The sequence below is a fragment of the Crinia signifera genome, chromosome 5 (genome assembly GCF_055691185.1).
Source record: "Crinia signifera chromosome 5, ASM5569118v1, whole genome shotgun sequence".
Classification (NCBI taxonomy): Eukaryota; Metazoa; Chordata; class Amphibia; order Anura; family Myobatrachidae; genus Crinia; species Crinia signifera.
In genome coordinates this window covers 329718409-329739246 of record NC_139221.1, presented here as the reverse complement: position 1 = coordinate 329739246, position 20838 = coordinate 329718409, and the positions used below count along the sequence as shown (strand labels likewise).

General features: G+C 48.4%; 1 protein-coding gene across 1 annotated transcript in view; it reads right to left on the bottom strand.

Moving 5' to 3' along the window:
• The window catches only part of ARHGAP39 (Rho GTPase activating protein 39), a 190698-nt gene that overhangs the window by 22917 nt on the left and 146943 nt on the right, over positions 1 to 20838 (bottom strand). The window contains 1 exon segment of the mRNA XM_083144972.1: positions 14627 to 14700. Coding sequence (XP_083001098.1) covers positions 14627 to 14700 — 74 coding nt within the window.

Genomic DNA, 20838 nt, shown 5'->3' with positions numbered 1-20838 from the left:
CCTCCTGTAATCTGTATGATATAAACACACATCACAGACACCGGTACCACAGGAGCGAGCACGGACTGCGCGGGGGCCTCCTGTAATCTGTATGATATAAGCACACATCACAGACGCCGGTACCACAGGAGCGAGCACGGACTGCGCGGGGGCCTCCTGTAATCTGTATGATATAAGCACACATTACAGACGCCGGTACCACAGGAGCGAGCACGGACTGCGCGGAGGCCTCCTGTAATCTGTATGATATAAGCACACATCACAGACGCCGGTACCACAGGAGCGAGCACGGACTGCGCGGGGGCCTCCTGTAATCTGTATGAAATAAACACACATCACAGACGCCGGTACCACAGGAGCGAGCACGGACTGCGCGGGGGCCTCCTGTAATCTGTATGATATAAGCACACATCACAGACGCCGGTACCACAGGAGCGAGCACGGACTGCGCGGGGGCCTCCTGTAATCTGTATGATATAAGCACACATCACAGACGCCGGTACCACAGGAGCGAGCACGGACTGCGCGGGGGCCTCCTGTAATCTGTATGATATAAGCACACATCACAGACGCCGGTACCACAGGAGCAAGCACGGACTGCGCGGGGGCCTCCTGTAATCTGTACGATATAAGCACACATTACAGACGCCGGTACCACAGGAGCGAGCACGGACTGCGCGGAGGCCTCCTGTAATCTGTATAATATAAGCACACATTTCAGACGCCGGTACCACGAGAGCGAGCACGGACTGCGCGGGGGCCTCCTGTAATCTGTATGATATAAGCACACATTACAGACGCCGGTACCACAGGAGCGAGCACGGACTGCGCGGAGGCCTCCTGTAATCTGTATGATATAAGCACACATTACAGACGCCGGTACCACAGGAGCGAGCACGGACTGCGCGGTGGCCTCCTGTAATCTGTATGATATAAGCACACATTACAGATGCCGGTACCACAGGAGCGAGCACGGACTGCGCGGGGGCCTCCTGTAATCTGTATGATATAAGCACACATTACAGACGCCGGTACCACAGGAGCGAGCACAGACTGCGCGGAGGCCTCCTGTAATCTGTATGATATAAGCACACATTACAGATGCCGGTACCACAGGAGCGAGCACGGACTGCGCGGGGGCCTCCTGTAATCTGTATGATATAAGCACACATTACAGACACCGGTACCACAGGAGCGAGCACGGACTGCGCGGAGGCCTCCTGTAATCTGTATGATATAAGCACACATTACAGACGCTGGTACCACAGGAGCGAGCACGGACTGCGCGGAGGCCTCCGGTAATCTGTATGATATAAGCACACATTGCAGACGCCGGTACCACAGGAGCGAGCACGGACTGCGCGGGGGCCTCCTGTAATCTGTATGATATAAGCACACATTACAGACGCCGGTACCACAGGAGCGAGCACGGACTGCGCGGAGGCCTCCTGTAATCTGTATGATATAAGCACACATTGCAGACGCCGGTACCACAGGAGCGAGCACGGACTGCGCGGAGGCCTCCTGTAATCTGTATGATATAAGCACACATTACAGACGCCGGTACCACAGGAGCGAGCACGGACTGCGCGGAGGCCTCCGGTAATCTGTATGATATAAGCACACATTACAGACGCCGGTACCACAGGAGGGAGCACGGACTGCGCGGAGGCCTCCGGTAATCTGTATGATATAAGCACACATTACAGACGCCGGTACCACAGGAGCGAGCACGGACTGCGCGGGGGCCTCCTGTAATCTGTATGATATAAGCACACATTACAGACGCTGGTATCACAGGAGCGAGCAAGGACTGCGCGGAGGCCTCCTGTAATCTGTATGATATAAGCACACATTACAGACGCCGGTACCACAGGAGTGAGCACGGACTGCGCGGAGGCCTCCTGTAATCTGTATGATATAAGCACTCATTACAGACGCTGGTACCACAGGAGCGAGCTCGGACTCCTTCCAAACACCCCTGCCCTCGTTACCTTCCACAAACACTCGCTGTCAAATAAATTGCGTCTAAATTTCCCCTGCCACTGGGTCGCGTGTGCAGGACAGCTACAATACATGCTGCTCAATCTGTAGACTCGGCTGCCAATCCCGCGTTTTTGAATGCGGCAGGGGAACATTATTTTGTGCGGTCGTGCGATGTAACCCTGAGACACACACAGTAACAGGAGTACGTCCACGTGGTAATGCAGAGGGATGAGATTGCTCATTAAGATGCTGGGCTAATACACTGCATTACAGGCTGTATGGAAGCAGAGCACGGGGTGGCTGGTTGCTATAGTAACACTGTCCTTACTGCAGTCTCCTCTCCAGAATGCGGTTACCTGCAGCACTGCTCCCAGAATCAGCAGCATGTATCATCCTCAGTGACACCAGCAGCATGTACACAATAGCTAGCAATACACATCAGATCCCACCACCGCCATAGAACCTCAAGGTCACCTACTAACCGAGCCAGGAATGTGGTAAGTATGAATGAGCCAGAATGCTGGGGCAGTCATACAGGTGGGTGTGGCGGAGAAGAACGGGGCAGAATGGCGTCCGCTGTGCCCGGTGCTGGTTACAGGGCCTCCACTATCCCTGCTACATATCTATAATGCACATTACTATACTAGTGCATTGCTGCAGCACCTCCAGCCCCACTCCGTACATGTGGAAGAGGAGCCGGGTCCCGCGTGTCAGTGGTACCGATACCTGTGACCCAGATAATGAGGATACGAGGCTGCACAGGCAGATTCAGCAGGGGCAGGACCGTCATCCCCTCACGGGTCACTGCCATGTACTACGGGAGATACGCACTGAAACGCTTTGCTCACTGATACATTAAGCAACTTTAATTAATTGCCTGTTAATTAGAAAATTCCTCAAGGGCTAGTTGGAACATCCGGGAACATTAGTGACAGTTGGCTGACAAGAAATAAGGATTCAGCTGATGAGACCCTGCAGCACCTTACAGAGAACATTCATCATTATAATGCTATATAACAGGACGTATCCTCGGAAATGGCCAATAATCTATATATAATCTATATAAGGGCTATATGGTGCAGCTCCGTGTGCGTATACTCACTGTATATTACACCTACTGACACAGAAACACTTCCTCACACATAAACCGCCAGGTCCTAATTGTGGGATTTCTTGGGGTGGTAGTGTTGTGTTATGAATGTCATGTTTGGAATTATGGTATGTGCAGAACCCAAATCAATGTATACCCCACCAAGTGATGGAGCCCCAGTCTACATATACCAACCTAGGAACAGAACTCCAATAAACATAATACACCCCCCTAGTGACAGAACCTGCACAGAAAGGACGGTGTGATGGTTAGCATTACTGCCTCAAAGTGCTGAGATCATGGGTTTGATTCCCACCATGGCAATACTTGTGTGGAGTTTGTACATTCTCCCCATGCTTGCAAGGGTTTCCTCCAGGTACTCTGGTTTCCTCCCACATTCCAAATACATACTGGTAACTGGTGTAACTGGTGTGTGTGTACACATGACAGGGAAAATAGAGTGTAAGCAGCACTGGGGCAGGGGCTGATGTGACTGATATGCTCTCTGTAATGTGTGTACATGTGATAGGGAATATAGAGTGTAAGCAGCACTGGGGCAGGTGCTGATGTGACTGATACGCTCTCTGTAATGTATGTACATGTGATAGGGAATATAGAGTGTAAGCAGCACCGGGGCAGGGGCTGATGTGACTGATACGCTCTCTGTAATGTGTGTACATGTGATGGGGAATATAGAGTGTAAGCACCACTGGGGCAGGGGCTGATGTGACTGATACGCTCTCTGTAATGTGTGTACATGTGATAGGGAATATACAGTGTAAGCAGCACTGGGGCAGGGGCTGATGTGACTGATACGCTCTCTGTAATGTGTGTACATGTGATGGGGAATATAGAGTGTAAGCACCACTGGGGCAGGGGCTGATGTGACTGATACGCTCTCTGTAATGTGTGTACATGTGACAGGGAAGATAGAGTGTAAGCAGCACTGGGGCAGGGGCTGATGTGACTGGTACGCTCTCTGTAATGTATGTACATGTGATAGGGAATATAGAGTGTAAGCACCACTGGGGCAGGGGCTGATGTGACTGATACGCTCTCTGTAATGTGTGTGTACATGTGATAGGGAATATAGAGTGTAAGCAGCACCGGGGCAGGGGCTGATGTGACTGATACGCTCTCTGTAATGTGTGTACATGTGATGGGGAATATAGAGTGTAAGCACCACTGGGGCAGGGGCTGATGTGACTGATACGCTCTCTGTAATGTGTGTACATGTGACAGGGAAGATAGAGTGTAAGCAGCACTGGGGCAGGGACTGATGTGACTGATACGCTCTCTGTAATGTGTGTACATGTGATAGGGAATATAGAGTGTAAGCAGCACTGGGGCAGGGGCTGATGTGACTGATACGCTCTCTGTAATGTGTGTGTACATGTGATAGGGAATATAGAGTGTAAGCAGCACTGGGGCAGGGGCTGATGTGACTGATACGCTCTCTGTAATGTGTGTGTACATGTGATAGGGAATATAGAGTGTAAGCAGCACTGGGGCAGGGACTGATGTGACTGATACGCTCTCTGTAGTGTGTGTACATGTGATAGGGAATATAGAGTGTAAGCACCACTGGGGCAGGGACTGATGTGACTGATATGTTCTCTGTAATGTGTGTGTACATGTGATAGGGAATATACAGTATAAGCACCACTGGGGCAGGGGCTGATGTGACTGATACGCTCTCTGTAATGTGTGTACATGTGATAGGCAATATAGAGTGTAAGCAGCACTGGGGCAGGGGCTGATGTGACTGGTACGCTCTCTGTAATGTGTGTACATGTGATAGGGAATACAGAGTGTAAGCACCACTGGGGCAGGGGCTGATGTGACTGATACGCTCTCTGTAATGTGTGTACATGTGATAGGGAATATAGAGTGTAAGCAGCACTGGGGCAGGGACTGATGTGACTGATACGCTCTCTGTAATGTAGGTGTACATGTGATAGGGAATATAGAGTGTAACACCACTGGGGCAGGGGCTGATGTGACTGATACGCTCTCTGTAATGTGTGTGTACATGTGATAGGGAATATAGAGTGTAAGCAGCACTGGGGCAGGGGCTGATGTGACTGATACACTCACTGTAATGTGTGTACACATGACAGGGAAGATAGAGTGTAAGCAGCACTGGGGGAGGGGCTGATGTGACTGATACGCTCTCTGTAATGTGTGTGTGTTCATGTGATAGGGAATATAGAGTGTAAGCAGCACTGGGGCAGGGGCTGATGTGACTGATACGCTCTCTGTAATGTGTGTGTACATGTGATAGGGAATATAGAGTGTAAGCAGCACTGGGGCAGGGACTGATGTGACTGATACGCTCTCTGTAATGTGTGTGCACATGTGATAGGGAATATACAGTGTAAGCAGCACTGGGGCAGGGGCTGATGTGACTGATACGCTCTCTGTAATGTGTGTGTACATGTGATAGGGAATATAGAGTGTAAGCACCACTGGGGCAGGGGCTGATGTGACTGATACGCTCTCTGTAATGTGTGTACATGTGATAGGGAATATAGAGTGTAAGCAGCACTGGGGCAGGGGCTGATGTGACTGATACGCTCTCTGTAATGTGTGTACATGTGATAGGGAATATAGAGTGTAAGCAGCACTGGGGCAGGGGCTGATGTGACTGATACGCTCTCTGTAATGTGTGTACATGTGATAGGGAATACAGAGTGTAAGCACCACTGGGGCAGGGGCTGATGTGACTGATACGCTCTCTGTAATGTGTGTACATTTGATAGGGAATATACAGTGTAAGCAGCACTGGGGCAGGGACTGATGTGACTGATATGCTCTCTGTAATGTGTGTACATGTGATAGGGAATATAGAGTGTAAGCAGCACAGGGACAGGGGCTGATGTGACTGATACGCTCTCTGTAATGTGTGTACACATGACAGGGAAGATAGAGTGTAAGCAGCACTGGGGCAGGGGCTGATGTGACTGATATGCTCTCTGTAATGTGTGTACATGTGATAGGGAATATAGAGTGTAAGCAGCACTGGGGCAGGGACTGATGTGACTGATACGTTGTCTGTAATGTGTGTGTACATGTGATAGGGAATATAGAGTGTAAGCAGCACTGGGGCAGGTGCTGATGTGACTGATACGCTCTCTGTAATGTGTGTGTACATGTGATAGGGAATATAGAGTGTAAGCAGCACCGGGGCAGGGGCTGATGTGACTGATACGCTCTCTGTAATGTGTGTACATGTGATGGGGAATATAGAGTGTAAGCACCACTGGGGCAGGGGCTGATGTGACTGATACGCTCTCTGTAATGTGTGTACATGTGACAGGGAAGATAGAGTGTAAGCAGCACTGGGGCAGGGACTGATGTGACTGATACGCTCTCTGTAATGTGTGTACATGTGATAGGGAATATAGAGTGTAAGCAGCACTGGGGCAGGGGCTGATGTGACTGATACGCTCTCTGTAATGTGTGTGTACATGTGATAGGGAATATAGAGTGTAAGCAGCACTGGGGCAGGGACTGATGTGACTGATACGCTCTCTGTAGTGTGTGTACATGTGATAGGGAATATAGAGTGTAAGCACCACTGGGGCAGGGACTGATGTGACTGATATGTTCTCTGTAATGTGTGTGTACATGTGATAGGGAATATACAGTATAAGCACCACTGGGGCAGGGGCTGATGTGACTGATACGCTCTCTGTAATGTGTGTACATGTGATAGGCAATATAGAGTGTAAGCAGCACTGGGGCAGGGGCTGATGTGACTGGTACGCTCTCTGTAATGTGTGTACATGTGATAGGGAATACAGAGTGTAAGCACCACTGGGGCAGGGGCTGATGTGACTGATACGCTCTCTGTAATGTGTGTACATGTGATAGGGAATATAGAGTGTAAGCAGCACTGGGGCAGGGACTGATGTGACTGATACGCTCTCTGTAATGTAGGTGTACATGTGATAGGGAATATAGAGTGTAACACCACTGGGGCAGGGGCTGATGTGACTGATATGCTCTCTGTAATGTGTGTACATGTGATAGGGAATATAGAGTGTAAGCAGCACTGGGGCAGGGACTGATGTGACTGATACGTTGTCTGTAATGTGTGTGTACATGTGATAGGGAATATAGAGTGTAAGCAGCACTGGGGCAGGTGCTGATGTGACTGATACGCTCTCTGTAATGTGTGTGTACATGTGATAGGGAATATAGAGTGTAAGCAGCACCGGGGCAGGGGCTGATGTGACTGATACGATCTCTGTAATGTGTGTACATGTGATGGGGAATATAGAGTGTAAGCACCACTGGGGCAGGGGCTGATGTGACTGATACGCTCTCTGTAATGTGTGTACATGTGACAGGGAAGATAGAGTGTAAGCAGCACTGGGGCAGGGACTGATGTGACTGATACGCTCTCTGTAATGTGTGTACATGTGATAGGGAATATAGAGTGTAAGCAGCACTGGGGCAGGGGCTGATGTGACTGATACGCTCTCTGTAATGTGTGTGTACATGTGATAGGGAATATAGAGTGTAAGCAGCACTGGGGCAGGGACTGATGTGACTGATACGCTCTCTGTAGTGTGTGTACATGTGATAGGGAATATAGAGTGTAAGCACCACTGGGGCAGGGACTGATGTGACTGATATGTTCTCTGTAATGTGTGTGTACATGTGATAGGGAATATACAGTATAAGCACCACTGGGGCAGGGGCTGATGTGACTGATACGCTCTCTGTAATGTGTGTACATGTGATAGGCAATATAGAGTGTAAGCAGCACTGGGGCAGGGGCTGATGTGACTGGTACGCTCTCTGTAATGTGTGTACATGTGATAGGGAATACAGAGTGTAAGCACCACTGGGGCAGGGGCTGATGTGACTGATACGCTCTCTGTAATGTGTGTACATGTGATAGGGAATATAGAGTGTAAGCAGCACTGGGGCAGGGACTGATGTGACTGATACGCTCTCTGTAATGTAGGTGTACATGTGATAGGGAATATAGAGTGTAACACCACTGGGGCAGGGGCTGATGTGACTGATACGCTCTCTGTAATGTGTGTGTACATGTGATAGGGAATATAGAGTGTAAGCAGCACTGGGGCAGGGGCTGATGTGACTGATACACTCACTGTAATGTGTGTACACATGACAGGGAAGATAGAGTGTAAGCAGCACTGGGGGAGGGGCTGATGTGACTGATACGCTCTCTGTAATGTGTGTGTGTTCATGTGATAGGGAATATAGAGTGTAAGCAGCACTGGGGCAGGGGCTGATGTGACTGATACGCTCTCTGTAATGTGTGTGTACATGTGATAGGGAATATAGAGTGTAAGCAGCACTGGGGCAGGGACTGATGTGACTGATACGCTCTCTGTAATGTGTGTGCACATGTGATAGGGAATATACAGTGTAAGCAGCACTGGGGCAGGGGCTGATGTGACTGATACGCTCTCTGTAATGTGTGTGTACATGTGATAGGGAATATAGAGTGTAAGCACCACTGGGGCAGGGGCTGATGTGACTGATACGCTCTCTGTAATGTGTGTACATGTGATAGGGAATATAGAGTGTAAGCAGCACTGGGGCAGGGGCTGATGTGACTGATACGCTCTCTGTAATGTGTGTACATGTGATAGGGAATATAGAGTGTAAGCAGCACTGGGGCAGGGGCTGATGTGACTGATACGCTCTCTGTAATGTGTGTACATGTGATAGGGAATACAGAGTGTAAGCACCACTGGGGCAGGGGCTGATGTGACTGATACGCTCTCTGTAATGTGTGTACATTTGATAGGGAATATACAGTGTAAGCAGCACTGGGGCAGGGACTGATGTGACTGATATGCTCTCTGTAATGTGTGTACATGTGATAGGGAATATAGAGTGTAAGCAGCACAGGGACAGGGGCTGATGTGACTGATACGCTCTCTGTAATGTGTGTACACATGACAGGGAAGATAGAGTGTAAGCAGCACTGGGGCAGGGGCTGATGTGACTGATACGCTCTCTGTAATGTGTGTACATGTGATAGGGAATATACAGTGTAAGCAGCACTGGGGCAGGGGCTGATGTGACTGATACGCTCTCTGTAATGTGTGTACATGTGATAGGGAATATAGAGTGTAAGCAGCACTGGGGCAGGGGCTGATGTGACTGATACGCTCTCTGTAATGTGTGTACATGTGATAGGGAATATACAGTGTAAGCAGCACTGGGGCAGGGGCTGATGTGACTGATACGCTCTCTGTAATGTGTGTACACATGACAGGGAAGATAGAGTGTAAGCAGCACTGGGGCAGGGGCTGATGTGACTGATACGCTCTCTGTAATGTGTGTACATGTGATAGGGAATATAGAGTGTAAGCACCACTGGGGCAGGGGCTGATGTGACTGATACGCTCTCTGTAATGTGTGTACACATGACAGGGAAGATAGAGTGTAAGCAGCACTGGGGCAGGGGCTGATGTGACTGATACGCTCTCTGTAATGTATGTACATGTGATAGGGAATATAGAGTGTAAGCAGCACTGGGGCAGGGGCTGATGTGACTGATACGCTCTCTGTAATGTATGTACATGTGATAGGGAATATAGAGTGTAAGCAGCACTGGGGCAGGGGCTGATGTGACTGATACGCTCTCTGTAATGTAGGTATACATGTGATAGGGAATATAGAGTGTAACACCACTGGGGCAGGGGCTGATGTGACTGATACGCTCTCTGTAATGTGTGTGTACATGTGATAGGGAATATAGAGTGTAAGCAGCACTGGGGCAGGGACTGATGTGACTGGTACGCTCTCTGTAATGTGTGTACATGTGATAGGGAATATACAGTGTAAGCAGCACTGGGGCCGGGGCTGATGTGACTGATACGCTCTCTGTAATGTGTGTACATGTGATAGGGAATATAGAGTGTAAGCAGCACTGGGGCAGGGGCTGATGTGACTGATACACTCTCTGTAATGTGTGTGTACATGTGATAGGGAATATAGAGTGTAAGCAGCACTGGGGCAGGGGCTGATGTGACTGATATGTTCTCTGTAATGTGTGTGTACATGTGATAGGGAATATAGAGTGTAAGCAGCACTGGGGCAGGGGCTGATGTGACTGATACGCTCTCTGTAATGTGTGTGTACATGTGATAGGGAATATAGAGTGTAAGCACAACTGGGGCAGGGACTGATGTGACTGATACGCTCTCTGTAATGTGTGTGCACATGTGATAGGGAATATACAGTGTAAGCAGCACTGGGGCAGGGGCTGATGTGACTGATACGCTCTCTGTAATGTGTGTGTACATGTGATAGGGAATATAGAGTGTAAGCACCACTGGGGCAGGGACTGATGTGACTGATACGCTCTCTGTAATGTGTGTATATGTGATAGGGAATATAGAGTGTAAGCACCACTGGGGCAGGGGCAGATGTGGCTGGTAAGCTCTCTGTAATGTGTGTACGTGTGATAGGGAATATAGAGTGTAAGCACCACTGGGGCAGGGGCAGATGTGGCTGGTACGCTCTCTGTAATGTGTGTACGTGTGATAGGGAATATAGAGTGTAAGCAGCACTGGGGCAGGGGCTGATGTGACTGATACGCTCTCTGTAATGTGTGTACATGTGATAGGGAATATAGAGTGTAAGCAGCACTGGGGCAGGGGCTGATGTGACTGATACGCTCTCTGTAATGTATGTACATGTGATAGGGAATATAGAGTGTAAGCAGCACTGGGGCAGGGGCTGATGTGACTGATACGCTCTCTGTAATGTGTGTACATGTGATAGGGAATATAGAGTGTAAGCAGCACTGGGGCAGGGACTGATGTGACCGATACACTCTCTGTTATGTGTGTACATGTGATAGGGAATATAGAGTGTAAGCAGCACTGGGGCAGGGGCTGATGTGACTGATACGCTCTCTGTAATGTGTGTACATGTGATAGGGAATATAGAGTGTAAGCAGCACCGGGGCAGGGGCTGATGTGACTGATACGCTCTCTGTAATGTGTGTGTACATGTGATAAGGAATATAGAGTGTAAGCAGCACTGGGGCAGGGACTGATGTGACTGGTACGCTCTCTGTAATGTGTGTACATGTGATAGGGAATATACAGTGTAAGCAGCACTGGGGCAGGGGCTGATGTGACTGATACGCTCTCTGTAATGTGTGTACATGTGATAGGGAATATAGAGTGTAAGCAGCACTGTGGCAGGGGCTGATGTGACTGATACGCTCTCTGTAATGTGTGTGTACATGTGATAGGGAATATAGAGTGTAAGCAGCACTGGGGCAGGGGCTGATGTGACTGATATGTTCTCTGTAATGTGTGTGTACATGTGATAGGGAATATAGAGTGTAAGCAGCACTGGGGCAGGGGCTGATGTGACTGATACGCTCTCTGTAATGTGTGTGTACATGTGATAGGGAATATAGAGTGTAAGCAGCACTGGGGCAGGGGCTGATGTGACTGATACGCTCTCTGTAATGTGTGTGTACATGTGATAGGGAATATAGAGTGTAAGCAGCACTGGGGCAGGGGCTGATGTGACTGATACGCTCTCTGTATTGTGTGTACATGTGATAGGGAATATAGAGTGTAAGCACAACTGGGGCAGGGACTGATGTGACTGATACGCTCTGTGTAATGTGTGTATATGTGATAGGGAATATAGAGTGTAAGCACCACTGGGGCAGGGGCTGATGTGGCTGGTAAGCTCTCTGTAATGTGTGTACGTGTGATAGGGAATATAGAGTGTAAGCACCACTGGGGCAGGGGCAGATGTGGCTGGTACGCTCTCTGTAATGTGTGTACGTGTGATAGGGAATATAGAGTGTAAGCAGCACTGGGGCAGGGGCTGATGTGACTGATACGCTCTCTGTAATGTGTGTACATGTGATAGGGAATATAGAGTGTAAGCAGCACTGGGGCAGGGGCTGATGTGACTGATACGCTCTCTGTAATGTATGTACATGTGATAGGGAATATAGAGTGTAAGCAGCACTGGGGCAGGGGCTGATGTGACTGATACGCTCTCTGTAATGTGTGTACATGTGGTAGGGAATATAGAGTGTAAGCAGCACTGGGGCAGGGACTGATGTGACCGATACACTCTCTGTTATGTGTGTACATGTGATAGGGAATATAGAGTGTAAGCAGCACTGGGGCAGGGGCTGATGTGACTGATACGCTCTCTGTAATGTGTGTACATGTGATAGGGAATATAGAGTGTAAGCACCACTGGGGCAGGGGCTGATGTGACTGGTACGCTCTCTGTAATGTGTGTGTACATGTGATAGGGAATATAGAGTGTAAGCAGCACTGGGACAGGGATTGATGTGACTGATACGCTCTCTGTAATGTGTGTACATGTGATAGGGATTATAGAGTGTAAGCAGCACTGGGGCAGAGACTGATGTGACTGATACGCTCTCTGTAATGTGTGTACATGTGATAGGGAACATACAGTGTAAGCAGCACTGGGGCAGGGGCTGATGTGACTGATACGCTCTCTGTAATGTGTGTGTACATGTGATAGGGAATATAGAGTGTAAGCAGCACTGGGGCAGGGGCTGATGTGACTGATACGCTCTCTGTAATGTGTGTACATGTGATAGGGAATATAGAGTGTAAGCAGCACTGGTGCAGGGGCTGATGTGACTGATACGCTCTCTGTAATGTGTGTACATGTGATAGGGAATATAGAGTGTAAGCAGCACTGGGGCAGGGGCTGATGTGACTGATACGCTCTCTGTAATGTGTGTACGTGTGATAGGGAATATAGAGTGTAAGCAGCACTGGGGCAGGGACTGATGTGACTGATACACTCTCTGTAATGTGTGTACATGTGATAGGGAATATAGAGTGTAAGCACCACTGGGGCAGGGGCTGATGTGACTGATACGCTCTCTGTAATGTGTGTACATGTGATAGGGAATATACAGTGTAAGCAGCACTGGGGCAGGGGCTGATGTGACTGATACGCTCTGTGTAATGTGTGTGTACATGTGATAGGAAATATAGAGTGTAAGCACCACTGGGGCAGGGGCTGATGTGACTGGTACGCTCTCTGTAATGTGTGTACATGTGATAGGGAATATACAGTGTAAGCAGCACTGGGGCAGGGGCTGATGTGACCGATACTCTCTCTGTAATGTGTATACATGTGATAGGGAATATAGAGTGTAAGCACCACAGGGACAGGGACGGATGTGACTGATACGCTCTCTGTAATGTGTGTGTACATGTGATAGGGAATATAGAGTGTAAGCAGCACTGGGGCAGGGGCTGATGTGACTGATACGCTCTCTGTAATGTGTGTGTACATGTGATAGGGAATATAGAGTGTAAGCACCACTGGGGCAGGGGCTGATGTGACTGATACGCTCTCTGTAATGTGTGTACATGTGATAGGGAATATAGAGTGTAAGCAGCACTGGGGCAGGAACTGATGTGACTGATACGCTCTCTGTAATGTGTGTACATGTGATAGGGAATATAGAGTGTAAGCACCACTGGGGCAGGGGCTGATGTGACTGATACGCTCTCTGTAATGTGTGTACATGTGATAGTGAATATAGAGTGTAAGCAGCACCGGGGCAGGGGCTGATGTGACTGATACGCTCTCTGTAATGTGTGTGTACATGTGATAGGGAATATAGAGTGTAAGCACCACTGGGGCAGGGGCTGATGTGACTGATACGCTCTCTGTAATGTGTGTGTACATGTGATAGGGAATATAGAGTGTAAGCACCACCGGGGCAGGGGCTGATGTGACTGATACGCTCTCTGTAATGTGTGTACATGTGATAGGGAAAATAGAGACATGTGATAGGGAATATAGAGTGTAAGCACCACTGGGGCAGGGACTGATGTGACTGATACGCTCTTTGTAATGTGTATACATAAGAGGGAATACAGGGGCAGATGTATTAAGTGCAGAAATGCGATTTCCCTAATGTATTACTAGCGCACCTAACGTGCGCTAGTGACAGCCCGCCGAGTTACGCTGGGTAGGGCGGTACCCTGCAATCCCCCCCAGTGTTTAGTGGCCGGGCGATGTATTAACAGCCGCCCAGGCGTTAATTCGGCCCGGCCGCTTCGCCAGCTCATGCTCGGGCTGCGCTGGAGATCTTGCGGTTTTAGCGAGATCTCGCGCATGCACAGACAGATGGCAGGGGGGAGGAAGGCACATTGCCTCATAGAGTGTAAGCGCCAGTGGGGAAGGGGCTGATGTGACTGATATGCTCTCTGTATTGTATGCAACACTATAATAGCTGTATAACACTTTGATCATACATATAATGTATGTACATACAGCAGCATTTCTGACTTATCATATATTATACTGCAATGTAACACTAAGGGAGGAAATGAGATGGAGAAGGAGAGGGAGGGAGTAACCAAGAAAGTGAGGGAGGGAGTAACGAAGAAAGTGAGGGGGAAGTGAAAGGAAGAGTCAAGTGGAAACCGGTAGAGTGTGGGGGTAACATGGAAAGTGAGAGGGAGTAACAAGGAGAGTGAGAGGGGGTAACAGGGAGATAGAGTGGGGTACCTTTTTGGCTCCCATCAGTGCAGCTTTCTGGAGCTTCCGGTAACAGTATTTGGCATACGTGCTGATGGCCACCCCTGATAAAAGAAACAAGAAAACGATGAGGACTTTTTTCTACATTATATTTATAAAGGCGCCACAAAAATTTGGTAGCGCCGTACATAGGGCACACATTAGTACAATACAGGGGACACAGAACATTACAGAGACTGAGACACTACAACAGCAGAGGTATCATCAGCACAATACTCAGTACACAATACAGCTGGGATGTAGGGAAGCAGAGGAGGAGTGCGTGTACTACCAGGGGCAGCGCCGTACATAGGGCACACATTAGTACAGTACAGTGGACACAGAACATTACAGTGACTGAGACACTACAACAGCACAGGTAACAGCAGCACAATGCTCAGTACACAGTACAGCTGGGATGTAGGGAAGCAGAGGAGGTGTCCGTGTACTACCAGGGACAGCGCTGTACATAGGGCACACATTAGTACAATACAGGGGACACAGAATATTACAGTGACTGAGACACTACAACAGCACAGGTAACAGCAGCACAATGCTCAGTACACAATACAGCTGGGATGTAGGGAAGCAGAGGAGGTGTCCGTGTACTACCAGGGGCAGCACCGTACATAGGGCACACATTAGTACAATACAGGGGACACAGAATATTACAGTGACTGAGACACTACAACAGCACAGGTAACAGCAGCACAATGCTCAGTACACAATACAGTTGGGATGTAGGAAGCAGAGGAGGTGTCCGTGTATTACCAGGGGCAGCACCGTACATAGGGCACACATTAGTACAATACAGGGGACACAGAACATTACAGTGACTGAGACACTACAACAGCACAGGTAACAGCAGCATAATGCTCAGTACACCATACAGCTGGGATGTAGGGAAGCAGAGGAGGTGTCTGTGTACTACCAGGGGCAGCGCTGTACATAGGGCACACATTAGTACAATACAGGGGACACAGAACATTACAGTGACTGAGACACTACAACAGCACAGGTAACAGCAGCACAATGCTCAGTACACAATACAGCTGGGATGTAGGGAAGCAGAGGAGGTGTCTGTGTACTACCAGGGGCAGCGCTGTACATAGGGCACACATTAGTACCGTACAGGGGACACAGAACATTACAGTGACTGAGACACTACAACAGCACAGGTAACAGCAGCACAATGCTCAGTACACAATACAGCTGGGATGTAGGGAAGCAGAGGAGGTGTCTGTGTACTACCAGGGGCAGCGCTGTACATAGGGCACACATTAGTACCGTACAGGGGACACAGAACATTACAGTGACTGAGACACTACAACAGCACAGGTAACAGCAGCACAATGCATAGTACACAATATAGCTGGGATGTAGGGAAGCAGAGGAGGTGTCATAATATAGCACTGGCAGTAAGAAGTCCTCCCATCAGACATACCGGTAAAATCCCTGTAACAGGTGTGACCATTACTGTACAGCGCTGTGTAACTGGGAGCACAACAGACATACCGGTATAATCCCAGGTGTGACAATTACTGTACAGCACTGTGTAACTGGGAGCACTACAGACATACCGGTATAATCCCTGTAACAGGTGTGACCATTACTGTACAGCACTGTGTAACTGGGAGCACTACAGACATACCGGTATAATCCCTGTAACAGGTGTGACCATTACTGTACAGCGCTGTGTAACTGGGAGCACTATAAACATACCGGTATAATCCCTGTAACAGGTGTGACCATTACTGTACAGCGCTGTGTAACAGGGAGCACTACAGACATACCGGTATAATCCCTGTAACAGGTGTGATCATTACTGTACAGCGCTGTGTAACAGGGAGCACTACAGACATACCGGTATAATCCCTGTAACAGGTGTGACCATTACTGTACAGCGCTGTGTAACTGGGAGCACTATAAACATACAGGTATAATACAGCGCTGTGTAACAGGGAGCACTACAGACATACCGGTATAATCCCTGTAACAGGTGTGACCATTACTGTACAGCGCTGTGTAACTGGGAGCACTATAAACATACCGGTATAATCCCTGTAACAGGTGTGACCATTACTGTACAGCGCTGTGTAACAGGGAGCACTACAGACATACCGGTATAATCCCTGTAACAGGTGTGATCATTACTGTACAGCGCTGTGTAACTGGGAGCACTATAAACATACCGGTATAATCCCTGGTGACCATTACTGTACAGCGCTGTGTAACTGTGAGCACTATAAACATACCGGTATAATCCCTGGTGACCATTACTGTACAGGGCTATGTAACTGGGAGCACTACAGACATACCGCTATAATCCCTGTAACAGGTGTGACCATTATTGTACAGCGCTGTGTAACTGGGAGCACTACAGACATACCGGTATAATCCCTGTAACAGGTGTGACCATTACTGTACAACGCTGTGTAACTGGGAGCACTACAGACATACCGGTATAATCCCTGTAACAGGTGTGACCATTACTGTACAACGCTGTGTAACTGGGAGCACTACAGACATACCGGTATAATCCCTGTAACAGGTGTGACCATTACTGTACAACGCTGTGTAACTGGCAGCACTACAAACATTCCGGTATAATCCCTGTAACAGGTGTGACCATTACTGTACAGCGCTGTGTAACTGGGAGCATTACAAACATACCGCTATAATCCCTGTAACAGGTGTGACCATTACTGTACAACGCTGTGTAACAGGGAGCACTACAGACATACCGGTATAATCCCTGTAACAGGTGTGACCATTACTGTACAACGCTGTGTAACTGGCAGCACTACAAACATTCCGGTATAATCCCTGTAACAGGTGTGACCATTACTGTACAGCGCTGTGTAACAGGGAGCACTACAGACATACCGGTATAATCCCTGTAACAGGTGTGACCATTACTGTACAGCGCTGTGTAACTGGCAGCATTACAAACATACCGCTATAATCCCTGTAACAGGTGTGACCATTACTGTACAACGCTGTGTAACTGGGAGCACTACAGACATACCGGTATAATCCCTGTAACAGGTGTGACCATTACTGTACAGCGCTGTGTAACTGGCAGCATTACAAACATACCGCTATAATCCCTGTAACAGGTGTGACCATTACTGTACAACGCTGTGTAACTGGGAGCACTACAGACATACCGGTATAATCCCTGTAACAGGTGTGACCATTACTGTACAACGCTGTGTAACTGGGAGCATTACAAACATACCGCTATAATCCCTGTAACAGGTGTGACCATTACTGTACAGCGCTGTGTAACAGGGAGCACTACCGACATACCGGTATAATCTCTGTAACAGGTGTGACCATTACTGTACAACGCTGTGTAACTGGGAGCACTACAGACATACCGGTATAATCCCTGTAACAGGTGTGACCATTACTGTACAATGCTGTGTAACAGGGAGCACTACAGACATACCGGTATAATCCCTGTAACAGGTGTGACCATTACTGTACAGCGCTGTGTAACAGGGAGCACTACAGACATACCGGTATAATCCCTGTAACAGGTGTGACCATTACTGTACAGCGCTGTGCAACAGGGAGCACTACCGACATACCGGTATAATCTCTGTAACAGGTGTGACCATTACTGTACAACGCTGTGTAACAGGGAGCACTACAGACATACCGGTATAATCTCTGTAACAGGTGTGACCATTACTGTACAGCACTGTGTAACAGGGAGCACTACAGACATACCGCTATAATCCCTGTAACAGGTGTGACCATTACTGTACAGCGCTGTGTAACAGGGAGCACTACCAACATACCGGTATAATCCCTGTAACAGGTGTGACCATTACTGTACAGCGCTGTGTAACAGGGAGCACTACCAACATACCGGTATAATCCCTGTAACAGGTGTGACCATTACTGTACAGCGCTGTGTAACTGGGAGCACTACTGACATACCGGTATAATCCCTGTAACAGGTGTGACCATTACTGTACAGCGCTGTGTAACAGGGAGCACTACAGACATACCGGTATAATCCCAGGTGTGACAATTACTATACAGCGCTGTGTAACAGGGAGCACTACAAACATACCAGTATAATCCCTGTAACAGGTGTGACCATTACTGTACAGCGCTGTGTAACAGGGAGCACTACAAACATACCGGTATAATCCCTGTAACAGGTGTGACCATTACTGTACAGCACTGTGTAACTGGCAGCACTACAGACATACCGGTACAATCCCTGTAACAGGTGTGACCATTACTGTACAGCGCTGTGTAACTGGCAGCACTACAAACATACCGGTATAATCTCTGTAACAGGTGTGACCATTACTGTACAGCGCTGTGTAACAGGGAGCACTACAGACATACCGGTATAATCCCTGTAACAGGTGTGACCATTACTGTACAGCGCTGTGTAACAGGGAGCACTACAAACATACCAGTATAATCCCTGTAACAGGTGTGACCATTACTGTACAGCGCTGTGTAACAGGGAGCACTACAAACATACCAGTATAATCCCTGTAACAGGTGTGACCATTACTGTACAGCGCTGTGTAACTGGCAGCACTACAAACATACCGGTATAATCCCTGTAACAGGTGTGACCATTACTGTACAGCACTGTGTAACAGGGAGCACTACAGACATACCGGTATAATCCCTGTAACAGGTGTGACCATTACTGTACAGCGCTGTGTAACTGGGAGCACTACAGACATACCGGTATAATCCCTGTAACAGGTGTGACCATTACTGTACAGCGCTGTGTAACAGGGAGCACTACAGACATACCGGTATAATCCCTGTAACAGGTGTGACCATTACTGTACAACGCTGTGTAACAGGGAGCACTACCGACATACCGGTATAATCTCTGTAACAGGTGTGACCATTACTGTACAATGCTGTGTAACAGGGAGCACTACAGACATACCGGTATAATCCCTGTAACAGGTGTGACCATTACTGTACAGCGCTGTGTAACTGGCAGCACTACAGACATACCGGTACAATCCCTTTAACAGGTGTGACCATTACTGTACAGCGCTGTGTAACAGGGAGCACTACAGACATACCGGTATAATCTCTGTAACAGGTATGACCATTACTGTACAGCGCTGTGTAACTGGGAGCACTACCGACATACTGGTATAATCCCTGTAACAGGTGTGACCATTACTGTACAGCGCTGTGTAACAGGGAGCACTACCAACATACCGGTATAATCCCTGTAACAGGTGTGACCATTACTGTACAGCGCTGTGTAACTGGGAGCACTACTGACATACCGGTATAATCCCTGTAACAGGTGTGACCATTACTGTACAGCGCTGTGTAACAGGGAGCACTACAGACATACCGGTATAATCCCAGGTGTGACAATTACTATACAGCGCTGTGTAACAGGGAGCACTACAAACATACCAGTATAATCCCTGTAACAGGTGTGACCATTACTGTACAGCGCTGTGTAACAGGGAGCACTACAAACATACCGGTATAATCCCTGTAACAGGTGTGACCATTACTGTACAGCACTGTGTAACTGGCAGCACTACAGACATACCGGTACAATCCCTGTAACAGGTGTGACCATTACTGTACAGCGCTGTGTAACTGGCAGCACTACAAACATACCGGTATAATCTCTGTAACAGGTGTGACCATTACTGTACAGCGCTGTGTAACAGGGAGCACTACAGACATACCGGTATAATCCCTGTAACAGGTGTGACCATTACTGTACAGCGCTGTGTAACAGGGAGCACTACAAACATACCAGTATAATCCCTGTAACAGGTGTGACCATTACTGTACAGCGCTGTGTAACAGGGAGCACTACAAACATACCAGTATAATCCCTGTAACAGGTGTGACCATTACTGTACAGCGCTGTGTAACTGGCAGCACTACAAACATACCGGTATAATCCCTGTAACAGGTGTGACCATTACTGTACAGCACTGTGTAACAGGGAGCACTACAGACATACCGGTATAATCCCTGTAACAGGTGTGACCATTACTGTACAGCGCTGTGTAACTGGGAGCACTACAGACATACCGGTATAATCCCTGTAACAGGTGTGACCATTACTGTACAGCGCTGTGTAACAGGGAGCACTACAGACATACCGGTATAATCCCTGTAACAGGTGTGACCATTACTGTACAACGCTGTGTAACAGGGAGCACTAC